This window comes from Halichoeres trimaculatus, unplaced genomic scaffold (genome assembly GCF_033239565.1).
Source record: "Halichoeres trimaculatus isolate MK-OKI-2021-1 unplaced genomic scaffold, fHalTri1.1 fHalTri1_scaffold_7, whole genome shotgun sequence".
Taxonomy (NCBI): Eukaryota; Metazoa; Chordata; class Actinopteri; order Labriformes; family Labridae; genus Halichoeres; species Halichoeres trimaculatus.
In genome coordinates, this window is record NW_027437185.1 from 16,791,971 (window position 1) to 16,810,178 (window position 18,208).

The following is an 18,208-nucleotide window of genomic DNA, read 5'->3' on the forward strand; positions in this document are numbered from 1 at the left end:
GTTCCTTCATTTGATAAAACTTTTACAAAGCAAACGGCAAGGATTTGACAAACAACTTAAAGTGACAACAAATTATCAGGCAGTTTATTTCTTTACATTACAATCTGTACACATAAAGAATCAACCCATGTTATATATTAACTGGATTGTTTATCTGAATGTATGCACCTAAAAATAAATAACTTAAAGCTCTTGTGAGGGACTTTTGGTATGTGTTGATTTTACATGCTTTAAAGCAGAGGATCCCATTGTGCCGTCTTATGGTATCACCCATTGTGCATCTTTTTCATACAAACCCTGAATCTGGCGGAGCAGGCAGCATGCTGTCAGTCATTTCGTCTCACACTCGCAGCAGCGCTTCAGGCATTAAAAATAACTCTAAAGGAATGGCCAAACTCTGTGGTGGTCTTGTTTTCTTTCCCAGGTCAGATAGAGGTTTCATTATTCATCTCAGTCTGATTCATAACCAGTGAAAATCTCCTCACAGGAGCTTTAATAATAGAACAGATGTATAAACAAACATCACCGTACGGTAAATTACACTTCAGGACCAGAGGGATGCAGAATACCACAGTTTGCATGAAACACTGAAAAAAAGCAGGAGGTCAAAGTGATGGTTCCGTGTTAAAAACAAGGGTCAGCTGAAATGTATCTTCAAAACACAAAAGCTACAATAAATTAATTAGGCTGTTTTTTCAATTGAATGCAAATATTTACATAGCTAAAGATATATGTACAGTACTTGGATTTGAAATATTCCTAAAGTGACCCAGTAGTCAAGTGAAGAAGGAAAAAAAATAGAGGATTTACGGTAAATTTAACACATCATGAGTTAAATAAAGAGGATCTTATTGGGAGTCTATAAACTCACACAGCTGCATCTTTCTGAACACACTACTGAGAAATCACTGTGTTAGTGCGTTGCAGAGTTGAACAGATTTTTTAAGGAGTTTTTAAACAATTATTAAAATCACTTATGGAGCAATTAAAAAGCTAATGATGTTTAGATTTCTCTGATTTTCTAGCACCAAATTTTATTTTACCTCAGCGGAGTGGTAAGTTTAAGAGTAGCTGCAGCTGTCTGCATGAAGCTGAGCAACAACAAATAACTGACAGTCTCACAAAGTGTTAGCATAGCGTCTTTGAATTAAAGGGCTGTTACTGATTTTTTTGGCAATTCACCCACATAAATGCTCTTTTCTATAATAGCCAGCTTTGACCCAGACTGGAATGAAATGTGGTGCACATTTACTTTTTTTGTGTAAAGAGAAAGTGACAGGAACACATGTGCGGTGGACATGTGTGATTACTGTTCATTAGTTTAAAGAGTTCAGGGGAGTCTCAGAAAGCAGAACACCTTTCACCCTTCTCAGTCGGGCTCTTTTTGGTCACAGTGAACTTTGACTTGAGAGAATGGTCCGCTATCAGCTGATTGATTTCATTTTGCCTGTAAGAAGACAGTCTTTGAGTTATCCACGCTCCTTTGGCTTCTTCCTCAGAGCCTTGTAAGCAGCGTTTGCAGGCCCTGCCTATGAGGTAAATCACCTCCGCCAGGTTAAGCAGCACACACACCCCAGACACTGCCAGCATGAACACAGTAAAAATGGTCTTTTCTGTGGGTCTGGACACAAAGCAGTCCACCGTGTTGGGGCATGGGTAGGAGTCACACTTCACCAACCTCACCATCTTAAAGTCAGGGTAGATCATGTAGAAGATGTAGAGGAAAGCCACCTCGAAGATGATTCTGAAGATGATGCTGATCATGTAAGTCCACCACAGTGCCCCGGTGATCTGAAACTTCTGGTTCTTAATGTGTTCTAGCTCCTTAGGACTGCTGCGACCAGCCCTCTTCATGAGCTTCTTGTCGATGTGGCGGCGGTGGGCCACATGCATGGCCACCAGCAGGGCGGGGGTGGAGACCAGGATGAGCTGGAGCGCCCACAGGCGGATGTGGGAAATGGGGAAGAACTGGTCGTAACAGACGCTGTTACAGCCAGGCTGCTGGGTGTTACAGGTGAAGCCTGATTTTTCATCTCCCCAAACACTTTCAGCAGCAACAACCAGGACCAGGATACGGAAGATGAAGATGACAGAAAGCCAAACACGTCCGATGCCGGTCGAGTGCCTGTTTACGCCGCTGATCACGGCGTAAAAGCTGCCCCAATTCATTTTGGACTCCAGGTCTGCAAAATGATGAATACATAAATAAATAAAGGTTATGTTACAGCCGATGGGGCATCAAAGAATGCTAAACTAATTCTTAAGTTTAAGCTGAATAGTCATAGCCAATAAAGCTATGTTTAAAATACAAAGTTAATATAAATTCATTAAAAGCTACACAAACAATTCTTAACATTCACTATCCGACCTTTTCAAAGAACAATGTTCGTAGTTGTGGCAATGGTTCTTTAAACTAGCTACAGCCATTGTTGTCCACACAAAAAAACACCATTTAGTTGAAGTTTAACCTTTGTAACATTATATTTGAGAGGTTTACCAGGCTCAGCCAGCAGTGCAAAGCGGCGTAAGCATCGCTGGGTCCAAAGATAACCATCTTGAGGTGTGGCCTGAGCGTCAAGCTGCTTTTGGCAGAGCAAGGAACAACAGAAAAGAATTGCCAAAAAGCCTGTTGGCCGTATAAAAGCAGGGGTGATGGCCTGCCACCGCGCACCGTCACAAGACGCAACAGAACGAAGCCAATTGCGAAAGATTCACGAAGCCACGTGATTGGCTCGCCCTGTATTAATACTGCACTCCCAAACTGACCTACAGCCCAGTTGCAGACAGACTGACGGACTGCCAGCACATTTCTCCAAGGAACCAGAAAGACATCCATCTCATTATGAGACTTTTTTAGACTTGTGAGAGACCTCCATTGTTTGTAGGAATGGTAATGGACTCGACTAGATTTGCCAAATAAAACCTAAACAAACACATTCTTTAAAAGCTGATTCATCCAAATACTACTGCAGTAAAAGGGTCATAAGAAATAAAATATCATCATGGCAAGTATCTGTTGAGGCACTTGGGCATCACTCAGCCATTGCTCACACAAACCCTGACCTCAGTGCTCCCTCAGTGTTAGTATAAAACAGAGTTAGATGACAGAACATGTATTTTACCTTCAGCTGTGGTGGTACACAAAAATGTGTACAAATCAGGAAGAAATGAATTAAAATATTGGGTTTTTTAGCAAGCCAGAAGACTGGATTGAGAACACCGTGCGTTTGGAAAATGCTAATCATTCCTCCGCCACTAGCCACTGCCCTGCACCGTAGCAGTCATATGCTCTTATATAAACTATTTACATACAATGGCGGCCTTTATTGGGCTGCAACAAGACTCTTTAGAATTCAGATCAAACGCCTCGATTTCCGCCTACCCCAGGCAAAAGAAGGAATCTGTGTGGACACAAAAGGCCTCAGCCTGCCGCATTATTTATTGTGCTTGGCGGAGCAGGGAAGTGAAGGAAGCTTTTGACCTGAGGTACTGTCACTGAGAGCAAGAGAGTCACCAGCAGGTTTGCAGATTCATCCAGAAAACATGAGCTGTTCAACTCGCACAAACACTAATGTAGGTCAAAATAAAAAGCCTGGATTTATAAACAAGATCAGTCCTGTTGTTTTTGTTTAGCTAACCCTGACCCATTTTTAAAAATGACACCAACAAAGAATAGTATGCCTCACTTATGATGGTTATGATGATGTGCAGTTTTGTGCCTGATGCTTTTCTTACAATGCTTTCCCAGTGATTGTTTTAATTCTAATCAAATTATTATTCTACTTGATAAATGGGACAGCAGATTAAGAAAAGTTAACTTGGCTAGTACACACTCTCAACATTAAAAACTAAGGGATGTATGCCTGATCAATGTGCTGCAAGACCTTTTTGAAATGAAATTAGTGAATGCCGTATCCTTGACATTACCTTGGGTTGTAGTGTGGTCTGTACACTTCCCTGTAACCGTAGAAACAATAATTTACAGTATGAAAACTGAATGTACATGAAAACACAATGTGGTCGTTTGTCATGTTTTATCAGATGACCGACACTTCATTGTGGCGAAAGCATTTCTGCGTCACTTCTGACTCAAACAGTGGGAGGGTTTGGGTGGCCTGGTAATTCTTTGAATGAACTAAACCTCATTTACATTCTCTCTATAGAAGATACACTACGCTACAGTACAAAGACAGGGGGTGGTGAGTTGAACATAGGGTTTTATTACGAAAGCAAACATACATGCCGATGTCAGTCAAAATTTTAACAAGAACTTCAGATTGACTGAGGCAAGGAGACTCGAACGTTGTCAACAGAAAGAAAAGTCATTCATAAAAAAACATCACAAAAATCCTACTGTAAATACAGTACAGATGAACAGAGAATAACTCGAGAAATAGTTAATTAACTGTGTAAAATGTGTCAAAACGAAATTTTCACATCTGTTTTTCATTCAACCAAACAGTTATTCAGTAAATAGTTCACACTTTTCCGCCAATGTTTTAGGGATCACGGGAACAGTTTAAATCACTTATTGAAAAATGTAGCTATAAAAAACAAAAACTTTTTCAAAATTAAATTCAATATTACAAGGGAGAACAAAAGCTTATATGCACATTTCCTTGATAAAGCTAAGCCTGCATGAACTGCAATGCACTGTAACACATTAAAATACACAAGAAAGCCATGTAATGTGTATTCAGAGTTGATTTTAAAACTTTTCTCTCTATTTAAATATCTTTATACTGCAGAGTGCCAATCTCTGCATTTGTCAATGACTCCAGTGGGTGTTCACCTGAATACAGGCCATCAATAAAACAGGATTTATTAAAGAACCATTTGTCATCACTGTGTGTAGATTTGTGTTATAACAGGGACTCCATCACTACTTTTCTGTCTGACTCAAGCCACCTGACATGCTCAACAAAAGCCCATCAAACTTTTATTATTCACTGCTTACCTAATCCCTGTTCTGAGTATAGCATAAGATGAGATATTTCTCCCACTCTGAGTCACGTTTCTTCATTTTCATTTGAACAGCACCTTCAAAAGAAAAAAAAAAACACAGGAGATCTGAATATGAGTTGGGCGACACTGAGAGGTGAATGAAAAGGAGTACTGCTCCGTCATACAAAGACTACACTGCCATCTACTGTAACTGCACAGCTTAGTGTAAACAACATCCATAGTATTACTTTACTTACTTTTTTTCACTTGGCCAAAACTTTTCAGTTTGTTGTGCTTTGCATGACCATTCTGTGCCAGCCTCAGAGACAAAGATGCACCCCTCCTGAAAGACAAAAATTCAGTCCTGCTTAGATATTTATGTTTAAATAGAGGCCAAGAAGTAGCCTTGAAATCATACGATTCAAACTAAGAATTTCAGGATTGGTCGCAATAAAGTCATCGTACTACTTTCTGAGGTAATAAAACCCACAATTGTACAATTTTTTCTTTTCTTTTTTTTAAAAACTAACTATGCACACTTGTTGGCACAAACATTAATGCGTTAATAAAAAGAGTCACACCAAAAGTACCTCATTGCCCCAAGCTTTCCCTTTTCCAGGAAAAGCTCCACCGTGACTTTGGGCCCCTGTGGGTACAGTCGAGCATAAAGCGTCCTGTTGTAAACCATTGCTTGGAACCAGCCCACCGCTTCCTCAGACCAGTCATCTCCACTCACAGGCGTCACCTAGAGGGGAAGGAAACAGACAAAAAGTACCATGAACTCAGATAATTCATTTCCTTAATCACCCAGCAGTAGATAAGGCTGTGACTAATAATGTGGACGAACGCCAGCTCTGTGAGTCTACACTCTCACGGCAAAGAACAGTGTATTCACTATTTCCATGTATGCAAATCCTGAGGGGGCTTCATTTGCACAGTTTGTGCAATAAATGTCTGTTTGATGGAGACATCTATAGCACAAACAATATATATATAATCTACAGAAAACTGGATGCTTTAACTTTTGTCCTTTTTCAAAGGTAATATATTAATAAATCTGTCATTCATCGTTCATTACAAGCACTGCTTACATGTGCCCGATCACCAAAATTAGCACATCTTCACAGCAAAACACTCAACTCAGAGGCAATGACATTGCCTTAATGTTGACAGGAGAGTGTATTCATCTGATCAGAAAAGGAGAATTTCTAATGAAATGAAGAAAAAATAAATTAAAATAACAAAACATCTTTGGTAAAGATTTGTGTACTTGTAAATACAGACACCACATTAAGATATTAACACATATAGGTCTGATTCTGCAACACTCACATTAGCCAGTGAGACCTGTGCAGCCTGAAGAGGTAGAGTAGACATCTCTGAGGTCAGCTCCTTGACGTTCAACAGCGACAGGCAGGCAGTGTCACCGTAGTCCAGCCGCTTCACCTCCACCTTGATAGATGTCCCACTCCCAGTACCATCTGTGGAATCGTTATCTGAGATCCAAAACACAACATTGCAGCAGGTTGAGTTGAAAACCCCATAAGGAATTCCAAAGTGGCTACAGGCAAGTAAAGAGACACTGCTACCATCTAGAGGAATGCATTTGCAAAATCAATCCATATCACAAAACTGGACCCACCTCCGCTGACACCACATATCTTGGTCACCTGAGCCCTGCACCATTGTTCCTGCTTTGGAAACCAGCCCATTACATGAGTTCCAATGTCTGGAATGCAGCTCTGCTCAGCATATGAGCTACTAGCTTTCCAGCTGCTGCAAATGAGAAGAAAAATAATGACAACCAGAAACACGTGGATTATTAAAAAAGAAAGAAAAAAATCTACAAAGAAAGCAGCAATGAACTAAAAAGGAGAAATGGCTCTTTAAGATCTGTCTTTGCGATCAAGGAGGTTGAGAAAATGCAGGCAAGAGATTAGAAATCACAGAGAGTGACTCACGGTGTGATAAGGGCTTGCAGCTTTGTGATGCAGTCTGTGTGTTGGATGTAGAAGTTGCCTGGATTGACAATATGTGACACCACAACTTCAGTCTCTTCAAACTTCCGAACCTGAAACTCAGAAATATTGTTTTCCGTAATTGCAGGCGTTTTCAGATCAGCAGAGCTCCTCTTGTGTTCCTCTTTTGTGTTATTGCAGGTTTGGGATTCCAGCTGGAGGGTTTCTGAGGGGTTCTCTACCTGAGTTGTTACATTTTTGCAGCCATTATTTTCCAAGGCCTGTTCTTCAGAGACACCTTGTCTCACCTCTGTGAAGATGTCTCCAATATCCCACAATTCAGTCTTTGTTGCAATCATACAAGTGTAGGTCAGAAAGCCACTTGATTCCACTCTCTTCACTCTAAAGACGGGGGCGTGGTTCTCAATGTCTGTGTGTAATGCTTTTGGGGTCAGCGCATTCATCAGATCTTCTGTCACAACCTGGTAGCTTTCTGTTTTGGTTGTAGGTGACTTGGGCTGTGGCGAGCCTGGGCTGCTCATGCTTTTACACCACTCAACGACATGGACCTCCAGTGCTCCCATGTTTTTAGCTTTTGCTCTGAGGAAGTGTAGCAGTTGGGAGGATGTTTGTTTTTGGTGTTGCACCTGGACATCTTCCCCACATCCCCATCTCATTAGTGGTTTTATTTTCATTGGTTTAGGGTTACTGATCTCTGGGAGTATAGCCTGTAATGGAGGTAGTAGTAGTGGTGGTGGCCTCTTGGTGCTAATCTCAGGACTCTGTATGACGGCAGGTACAGGAATCCCAGCATCTGGTGAGCACTTCTCCTTAGAAACCACTGCATTATCTTTTACTTCTGCTTTCACTTGAGGAGATGAGCTTGCAGTCTGAGTATGACTGTTGACGCTGGATGACATGCTGCCTATCTGGTCATCTTGCTGAACCACTGCAGGCTCGGAAAAGAAAACACTATTGAACTGCAGCAGGGAGTGTTTGGCTCCAATCATTTGGACTGCTTTGGCTTTCGAGTTTACCATGAGCGAGTTCTGCAACATGGGTCCAAACTTGAGCACTTCAGTATTGTGGATCCCTTTGTCTTTCAGTGGGTTTGAGTGGTCAGTTCTCACCCCGTTTGTGTCACAAACTTCAGACTCTATGGCAGTAAGTAAACAAAAACAGAGAGTTGGCATTATTGCACTGAAAATCACACAAACATCAGCAACGTGACACAGTCAGCTGAAACTGTATGGTCTTTGTCCAACTTACTGAGTGTGTAGTCCTTCAACAAAGTTGAGAGCTCAACAACAGCTTGACATCTTGTGTCTAAAGTCATTGCAAGATCAGTGAATACACTTGCAGGTAAAGATGAATTCAGGAAACCTTGGACCTCTTCATAGGCCTGTAAGAAAATTAAAATTAAAACAAGTGCTCTCACTACTAAACCAAGACACGCACAAACAAACAATCAAACAAACACAACAACTTTATCATGTATTTGATTTGCCTTTTAACGTTTGCTAATGACTCTAGACATGGTCCAAAAATAAAATAGAATAGAATAGAATAGAATAGAATAGAATAGAATAGAATAGAATAGAGCTTTATTGTCATTGTAACAAGTACAACAAAATTGAAGTCACAGCAGCAATCAAGAAAACAAAAAGCAAGAAAGTGTATAGAAAGTGCAAAAGGTCCATAAGAAATTAGATGATGACAGCTTGTCCATCATTGTCCAGTTCAGCCAGCCTCCACCTCCACAGGGTCCAGGACTGAGCTCCTTCAGTCCTGGACCCAGTCAAACCACATTTTTAAACTTTTTTGGGCAATTCAGGCAAAACAAGTACTTTTATTTATGCACGAATTGTAGCTGTGGTAGTGGCTCTATGGAGTGTTTTAAAAACAATGACACAATCCTTGCTAACTTGGTAAACTTGGCACCTGGCCTACACGCTCATTAGCTCGTTACTTACCTTTGTCGTGAAGCTAAGCAGCTCTTGTTCGAGTGCATTCCTGGCAGTTTCCAGCAAAAACAGCTTGTATGTCAATTGAACTTTCTGTGCGATGGCAGATGGGTGCGCCTGGCTGAGTACCATCTGCTGCAGAGGAGGCATGGTTGTTCAGGAGGGACTTCTTCAAGAGCTGCTGAAACCCGCCGGGTGCCGACTTCCCCTCCGGCGGCTAACGTTGCTCGTAGGTGGATAACTGACCAGCTACACCTTGACCGGATGGCACTCTTCGTTCACAACCGATTTAAAACTGGAAAATTTTTGCAACCATTTCATTTCCCTTTTTCTCCTTTGAACTGCCGCTAGGACGAGGCTGTTGATGAAGCGTGTCTTGCTCTTTCTTCAGCTACAATCGGTCGTTTCATGTCGAATAGCCAGCCGCCGCCATGTTGGAAACTCAACGGAGCGCCTTTGTCTTCAGTAGGTTTCTGGTTGGAGCAAATTGAGTGGTGAGGCGGTCAAGTTAGCAGGTGTTCCCCTCTTTCTTCAACTAATGTGTCACGTATAGAAGGCCGTCTCCGATAGAAAGAAAACTTAAAATGATAATAAAGTAGGACTTCCTCTTCAGAAAAAGGGGCGGACTTTAGCTTCCATTGACTAGAATTAACAGCATGAGCTTTCATTGGTATGGAAGCCTTTTTAATCAATCAATCAATCAATCAATCAATCAATTAATCAATCAATTAATCAAAGAAGGGCTTTTTTGGGCTCCCCCAGAGTTATGCAAGCCCATTTTAAAAAGAAAATTATATAAGTATCACTAAATAAAAGATTTATTGATTGGTTTTATTTTGTCGAGCAACTTTCTGTATTTTTCTCTTCTTTTGCTTTTTTTTGCCTGATAGAAATGGGCTTCCACAGTCAACATTATATTTATAAAAAAATAAACTGTGTGAAGAAGAGGAACAAGACAAATGTTGAAATCTCTGTATTTTAATATGGTCATTAAGACTATAGCTGTAAATTGTGTGTGTTCAAACCATTGCTTTGTCAGACAATGTAATTTACATAAATAAATACAACTTGGCATTTAAGATAAAAAAGTGTTTTCGTATTTTATTTTGTGCCAATTCACAACAGATTTGTTGCGCATTCCACTCCAATGATCAGATATCAACTGTCACCTTGCTTTCTTGTTTTGATGAAAATGTCCCTATCTTATCTTAAATTATTCTTATTCTTTTTATTATTATTATTATTATTATTATTATTATTATTATTATTATTATTATTATTATTATTATTGTTTAATTACATACAGCAATTAAACAGAATAATGGTTAAAGTTTATCAAGGTGTAAAAACTCAAAATGTACAGTAAACACATGAACCCAACCCAGGTAGCACAAGAACCCAACAACATAGAATGAGACCATTAGGACTAGAATTAAGAGCAAGTAAGTAAAATAAGGGGCTAGAAATGGTCAGAAAGATTTAAAAAAAAAAAAACCCATAAGATTAACAAAAGGAAGATGAAAGTTATGATAATAATATTAAAAGACAAATGTTAAAACAGCAATGCAAATGTTAAGTTACGTGAAACTGTGAAAGTAACCTGCAAAAATAATAACGATAGATATATTTACAGCAATATGACAAAACAGAATCAAAATCAGGTAAATAAAGCAGATGAAATTATAAAATAACTGAAAAGTATAAATGAGTATGAAAGACAGAGGCAGTAGAAAGGGAATATGAAAGTAACACAGTTATTCCTTTTATGACTAATTCTAGCCCTAAAACAGTTATTCTACAAACCTCTTGTGCCTACCTGGTACACAAAACTGTGTCTATATTCCAGATCTGAAGTCCAAAAAGTACACACATTTTGATATAAAAAAAATATGTTTCAGAGGTTTGTTTTACAGAAAATAAAAGGGAAACTTTCAAGCTAAATTGCAAAAACCAAGGTCAATTAAACCACTGAAAAACGGGATGTCAGCAATAAAAAGTAAACTGAACTTGATAAGAGACATTTCTTCAGACATAGGTGTAACTTGGAAATGACAACCAATTTTTGAACAATAACGTAAAGTGAATCACAGTTAGCTTAGAAGGAGGCAGGAACAAGCATTTTGAGTACTGGCTTCGGTTTGTGAACAAACAAGCTACTTCCTATTCCTAAATGCCAGCTCCTATTAATCACCAACGGGAAGAATGAATACCATTTGCTTGTTACATTCCTATGGTTTTACACCTAATACTATCCACACACTGTTCTCTTCTCTGAGTGCTCTTTGCTTGAACTTGTCAAGCTGCTACTTGATCAAAATCTTGCGGGTGGGGCAACACAGACATTTACTTCAGTTACACTGCTCAAGAGGCAGATTGATAAAGGAATCCTGCCTCTTTTAACTGGCAGCACTGCACGACTGTTCCCAGTTGACAAAGTGGCTCTAGGATGGAAAACTGTAAAATGCCACTTTGCGCCTGTTTAAAGGTTGAGGATGTGCCAATAAGAAAACAGTAAGAACGATGCAGGTTACAGGATCATCCTGCGGGGCTCTTTCACTCCAGGCTGAGCCACTTGTTGAGATTGTGACACAATAATTATAAAATTTCCCTTTTTTTACTTGCATTTTACACTGCAGCATGTCATCAGGCTTCAAACTTTTCCCTCTCACAATATCTGTTTGTACATGTGTTGTTCGTTTGTTTAAATATTTATCTGCTACATGGAGGAGTCTGTTTTTCCTCAAACTATGGATCCAAATTTGGTATGATTTATTGAGTGTGAATGCACCTCACTCTGAATGATAGTTGCCTTCCCAGTCAATGTTTTATGACTTGGTGGAGTTCACATTGCTCAAATAAGAACATAAATTCACAGACATCAAAGTTCTAGCCATCTGAAACCTAGTCATTCATTTTTCACTAGTGGAGATGTGGGTTTATTCTGAAATGGAGACGGCCAACAGATTCTGGTTATTAGGAATGCCATATTTATTTCAACAGCACATTTACCATTTAACTTGATGCAATCTTCTTGCGGTCAAAGCCACACCAATTATAAATTACAAAACACAAACAAATGCAGGAATTAATATTAACTAAAAAAATAAAACAAGTGTTTTTAAACATAATAGGATTAACTTGTAAACAGCCTTTTGGCGTTACACTGAAAGTTTAGAAGAATTGTCAAAATTCTGGGAAAGTTGAGCAAGCCTTCACAGACGTCAGAACAATCTGAGCCAAGGTTAAACTTAGAAACATTTCACAAAGAAGGATGGGCAAAACACTCTGCCTGATTAGTGATTTTTGGGGAACATCGTAACCAAACAACTGGAGAGTAAATAAGGCCAATTTCAATCATGATATTTTGGCTGCAGGTCACACAGATTAATGCATGTCATTCAGACTAACAAGGGAGACATAAGAGAAAGCTTTAATGGAGCTTGAAGGAAAATCAGAACAAAATCATGGGCCAGATGACGAGGATTTTGTAACATTTCGTTAAGTAATGGTCTGTTAGTTTTTACAGTCTATGCAGTCATTAATCCCATATTCTGTTTATAGGAAAGAGGGGAATTATGGTTCATTTGGTGCAGCCTGCTTACCAAATGTGTTTGGTCTCTTACCATATTAAACCTCTCCTTATAAAAAGAATGAACACATGAAACCAGAACACAAATCACACTATAAAGGACCCCTGTGTGCAGCACAACTTCCTTGTAAACACAATCAATGCTGTTAGCAATACAATTAAAAATACAGCAATTACTATCATTTGTCCAATGTGTACTTCCTGTGCTGTTGTATCAAAGAAACATGGCACCACATTGTTTTCTAGATACTCTGTCATCCCAATGTTTCCTTCACTTGTAAAGCATACTGTGTCATTTATGTCGGGCAGGTTTATCTTTAATGCATGCAGGGCTGTCAGCCATTTACTTTCACAACAATTAAAATCATTTTTACTTATATACACAAGATTTAGGTGTGAAGAAAGAGCAAGAATCAAAGAGTGGTTTAAAGACATGAAATGATTGTTTGTTATGTCCAGTACTTTCAGAGGAGAGCAGCCTAAAGTGCTGGGTATCCTGTCGAGTTGGTTGTGAGAAATATTCAGGTGAGTTAAAGCTGGCATGCAAGGTAAAGAAAGATCAGCACTGGTCATGTTGATTTCACTGAGAATCAAGGACTCAAGAGTGTTTTTCACACCTTCAAATGCACCCACTTGCATCACCATGCTTGGATTTCCTGCAAGGTTCAGAGAACTCAAAGCGTTTTTTAGAAATGAGTTTGGCTGGAGCATTTCTATGTTGTTTCTCTTAAGATTGAGATGTTTGAGAGTTGATAACAGCCCAAAGAGAACGCAGGAGGAGCTGGGCTTTACTTTCAGAGCTGATTGCAAATCATCTATCAATGCACAAGGTTGTACAGAGTTGTCTTGCAGATTTAATGTCTTTACTTGTTTGAGTGTTTTAAAAAATTGTTGGGAAATTGACGTAAGCCCATTGCTTTGCAGGTCAAGGAACTTTAAATTAGGAAAGGAAACCTGACGTGGGTATTCTGATTCTATATGGTCTCTAATATTCCAGACAATGTTTTGTAGACAGTTGAAGCCAAAATTCAGAGTTTGTAAAGAGGACAAAAGGCTCAAAGTCTCTAAGGGAAAAGACCTGAAGTTGTTGTAGCTCAGGTCGATGTAAGTCAGTGGCATCAGCCTCCAGTTTGAATGTAGGTTATTTTTTTTTACTAGTCTCTCCTCCATTAGTTCGTTATAAAGAGCATTGACTTCTGACACCATAGCAGCCTCTGAATCCAAGGCACCAACCATGTTACTCTGTAAATGTAAATACTTCAAGCTGCTCATCTTTGGAACAATTGGGAAATAAAGGAGTTTGTTATGACTCAGATCAAGCATTTCAAGTCTGTACAACAGGTTGTTCTCACGTGTAAGAAAGAACTCAACAGAGTTTCTACTCAGATTCAGATACTTCACTTGATGTAGTTTAAAATCACAGATATTTGCAAGGTTATTTTTTGCCAAGTTTAGCATCTCTAAACGGCTCAGTGGTTCAAATGTCCCCTCTTCTATCACTGATATCAGATTGTCATCAATAGTAATGGACCTCAAACCTTTACTCTCCTTGAACAAGTTAGGTGAGAGTCTCGTCAAAATATTTCCCGTCATCTTAAGTTGATCAAGAGAAGGTTTGTTTTGAAGGTACAGCTCCACTGCATCATCATTCAACCCGTTCATTGATAAGTCCAAACTCCTCAGTCTGCTGATGGATCGGAAGACTTTAGTGTTACTGCCAAGGTTGTTGTTCAGAGCATTTCTGGACAAATTCAACTCTTCAAGTTGAGCCAGGTTTTCAAAAGCCCCGTCGGAGATGAGATCCAGCTGGTTGGAGCTCAGGTCCAGCTGCTCCAAGTATGGCAGTGCAAGTGTGTGCAACTGTCTGATGAAGTTATTGGACAGGTCTAGTCTTCTCAGCCTTACATCCAAATCCAGGGGGACAGAATAGAGACTCTGGTTGTTCCAGGACCCCTCCTTGGAATGAAAGGAACATTAATCATAATCATAATCATAGAGTGAACCATGGAAACCAAAGTCAAACAACCTTAACAGTTCTAAGATCTCTAACAGAAAATGTGCAACTCAAAGGACTTAAAAATTACAATGGTTCTTTTTTAGCTGATTCACAGTAAGCATACCTTTGACTCAAGATGTGTTGATCCAGTTATACAGAGGTCATGGCTGAGTGACCAGAGCAGTAAAAGATGAGAAAACATGTGTCTGACCATCCTCCCTCTGCTGCTGTGCCGAGCACTCTACCACAGCTGTAAGGGCTCATAAACACACTCACACACCCTCTTATACCCATGCTTCATAAAAAAAAAGAGACAGGGAAAACAGCTGCAGACACCAGATAGGCATTGAGGCTACTATATTTAGGCATTACAAGCTTGGTAATTGACATAAAACACCTCCTATTGTAAAATAAATAAATAAATAAAATAAAAAATCCAAATATGAATCCTCAAATTCTTTTTTTTTTCAGTTTTTCATTATCTGTGCTTAATATGACCACTAAGAGCAGAGATGTGTGAATTAAAAACAAATTATAAATGAAAATTTCATGAAAAAAAAAAAATCATCGTGGTATTTTTTCATAAACTATGACTCTGGCATCTAGTATTTAGGCAATATGGTGTTAAGGATTTAATGTCAACCAGGATGTAACCCCAAAGCAGTATAAATTTATACCTTTGTTTGTTCCTGACAAAGTCTTAGGAACACGGAAACGGTTTTAAAATAGATGAGAGGAACAAATAAACAGACAGTGCAGAGGTGGAGCTGCAGGGAAGCCCCCAGCGAGATATAAAGAGCCATGTAAAAATAGACTGATGAAAGGAGGTGGAATCACATCTAAACAAAGCTAGAGGACAGGCCCAGGTGGCTTTGAAGGGTTTAAAGCTAAAAGATTTTAAAAGTCTTCAAAAGATGATGATGACTGACAGCTCATTGAAGAAGTCCATTATGTAAATACAAAGACAGCTACCCAGTGTATTTTCTTCCTCTGTCACGCTGAGCTTTATCAGCTTCCCCTCACACAGCTCAGTATCAGTTTCCAACATCCTGAGACAGTGTGCTGCACAGTTATCACCTCAACTGTTCTAATTTTTTTTTTCCACTTTAGCTGTACAACTCCAAAAAAGGTTGAGTCTGTGTCCAGAGAGATGAGAGCATGGAGGCATGTTGAGTATCAACAGCTTTAGCTTAATATCTTGATGCAGTTTCACTTTGCCCAACAGAGGAAATATACAATATGAGAAGGCATTTTAAAAATAAAACATGGGTAAAACGTCAAAGATAAAGAAACGCCCAAAAGGATGTTACTAGGCTATCAGCCTAAACCACACATTAACAAACAGGCCAAGTTAAGTCAAAGCTAGCAATTATTTGTTGCTGTGTCACATTAATTATTATTTGTACCACTCATACAAAATATCCCTTGCATAGCAAGTATCTTGCCTTGTGAAAACTTCAAAAAGGAGGATAAACAAACAATCTGACCTTTTGTACCTAGTACGTCAACACTTCCTAAAAGATGACATTATCAAGATAGCTTTCAAGCTAATTAGCTTAACTTCACACAGAGACTGGAAACAGAAGGAAACAGTTAGCCATTACTTATTCATTTGTGAGTACATATTCCTGGGAGCAATCTCCATTTTTTTTTAAGTAGAATAAAACACCTAACAATAAAAACAAAGCTAACAGCCCCTTTATTTAGCATAGCACGTGGAGTGCAAACAAAAGGAAACAGCTAGCTAGGCTCCACTAATTTGTGACAAACTTTTGTCATAGTGCTGCTTTATTTAGTCAGCAAACTAAATAATTCATTCACACACAATACCTTTAATGGTAAATCTATTTGTTTAAGGGGCCACACAGTAAGTGCCTCTCTGACCTGTGTAGCGTGTATTGGCAGGAGCATGATCCGGCATTTCTTGAAGGCTACGCAATAGCTCTGTTGATGTTATTCCTGTTCTAGTTGAACTCCAACTTTGAATAATATGACCCATAACAGTACTTTGGCTTGTGAACAGAACCTGTGAATTAAGCAGAACATTAGCAGAATACTTGGAACAAATCAGATGTAAATCAACTTAGTTATGCTTGAATTAAAGTGACACAATACTTGTCCAAACACCAAGTAATAACCGTCCTCTTGGACAACAATTCTGTTTTCCTTCCGTGAAATTGCATTTCTTCGCTGTGCAGAAACGGTCCAAGGGATCTCTAATATATTTCCTGTGGGAGCGGCCAGATGCACTTATTCAAAATAATGGCATACAGTGGGTTGCTAAAGCCACAGACTTGAATTCAGTTTACCTCTAATGTCGAGCTGTTTGTTAATGTTAGCTGTTAAATACAGGAATGATGTTGAAGCTGGCAAGAAGGGAAAAAAAACATAATACTTTAATTTTATTAACTCAGCATACACTGTTTATGTGCTCAATAACAGATTACAGTGTAACTAATGGACACACTTTCTGTTCTCGGCTTTGACCCACCTCTGCAGCTGCTCTGTTCCCGTTTTACTCTCCTAGAAGAGATCTTCACAGAACTCTGAGCTCTTTGCAAAGCACTTGCCTTGAGGTCCTTAGAGAAAACAAAGCATTAGGAGAAAATGTATTATTGCAGCCTTATCTGAGTACTCACTAATGGCATAAATCTCAGTAGTACAATGTCCAAGATGACTCCATCCTGCATAATCAGTGACATACCTCCATTGTTTTAGACATCTTGGCCAATTTCCCACCGACTGCCTCAGAACGTGGCTGATTTAATTGTAGAATTATGTCCCCTTGGAGTTTGCTTAAATCATGTTTAAAAACGCTGGCTCTATTCACCAGGAAAGGACTAAGACAAAACATAAATACTGTGAATGATAATAAAGCATTGTAAAGCATTATGAGACCAGCCAACTGACTGGATGTCCTCACGTTACTCAAATGGGTGATGTCACACATCAGTTAACCCGGAAACCCAAAGTGTTCAGCTTCAAAATTAGTTTCTAAATGAGGGACTGTCTTCTCTCTGCCTCTCAAGATGGAAATAATTTAGATTGAATGAAGACTACAGACGAAATTTATTGTATTGTGAAACTTGCAGTCAAAGTAAAAGCCACATTTTAATAAAGACAAAAGGCCGTACTCAAAGAACATCATTCGTACTTGTCTGTACTCGTGCCAGTGGACTTGAATGTGAAAGAAGTACTAACCTTTTAAATCAATACCACTCGCTGCTCAAACACAAAAGACAAATGCCTTTAGACAGAAAATGAAACATTTTAATCCATCAATCAACTCCATTTACAAAAGTATATCCCATTTTATATACAATATGTACAGACGTATAAACAACTATCAATTTTCCACATGTAACTAAACAATAGCACTGTAAAAAACATATCACTGATATTCTGCAGGGATGCTTTAGTGCAAATGTGTGCAAAATATATAGTGCTGATGCTCTGTGAATACCTTATAACCTCTATTTTAATGGGTTTCTCTCAGCGTTGCGTGGATAACTTTATACTTGCTTTGAACATTTAAATGCTCATTTTAATCTTTTTTTTTTTTTTTATTACCGAGGGGCATCTGGAGCTTTAAACCCCTTGTTAAACCATTTACTTGTGAGTGCCAATGTCATTAAACTGGTTAAAAGGTCCAAGTGCACAAATTGCAAACCACTTGAATAGCTTGTGTTTGGAGATACAAGATTATCATTGTACAGCACTTAAATTATGTAAATATGAAGTATATGTCAGGGCTGTG

General features: G+C 39.0%; 1 protein-coding gene and 2 pseudogenes across 1 annotated transcript; all 3 read right to left on the minus strand.

Moving 5' to 3' along the window:
- Positions 1-61: 61 nt before the first annotated feature.
- Positions 62-9,474, minus strand: LOC141793532 (uncharacterized; annotated as a pseudogene).
- Positions 9,475-12,112: 2,638 nt separating this feature from the next.
- Positions 12,113-14,665, minus strand: LOC141793725 (transforming growth factor beta activator LRRC32-like). The gene is made up of 2 exons (XM_074674568.1): positions 14,576-14,665; positions 12,113-14,411 (listed from the first exon to the last, which is right to left on the minus strand). The coding sequence occupies exons 1-2, from the start codon at positions 14,663-14,665 to the stop codon at positions 12,543-12,545; spliced, it is 1,959 nt and encodes a 652-aa protein (XP_074530669.1). The 3' UTR covers positions 12,113-12,542.
- A 693-nt stretch (positions 14,666-15,358) lies between these two features.
- On the minus strand, positions 15,359-17,401 carry LOC141793155 (uncharacterized; annotated as a pseudogene).
- Between the last annotated feature and the right edge of the window lie 807 nt (positions 17,402-18,208).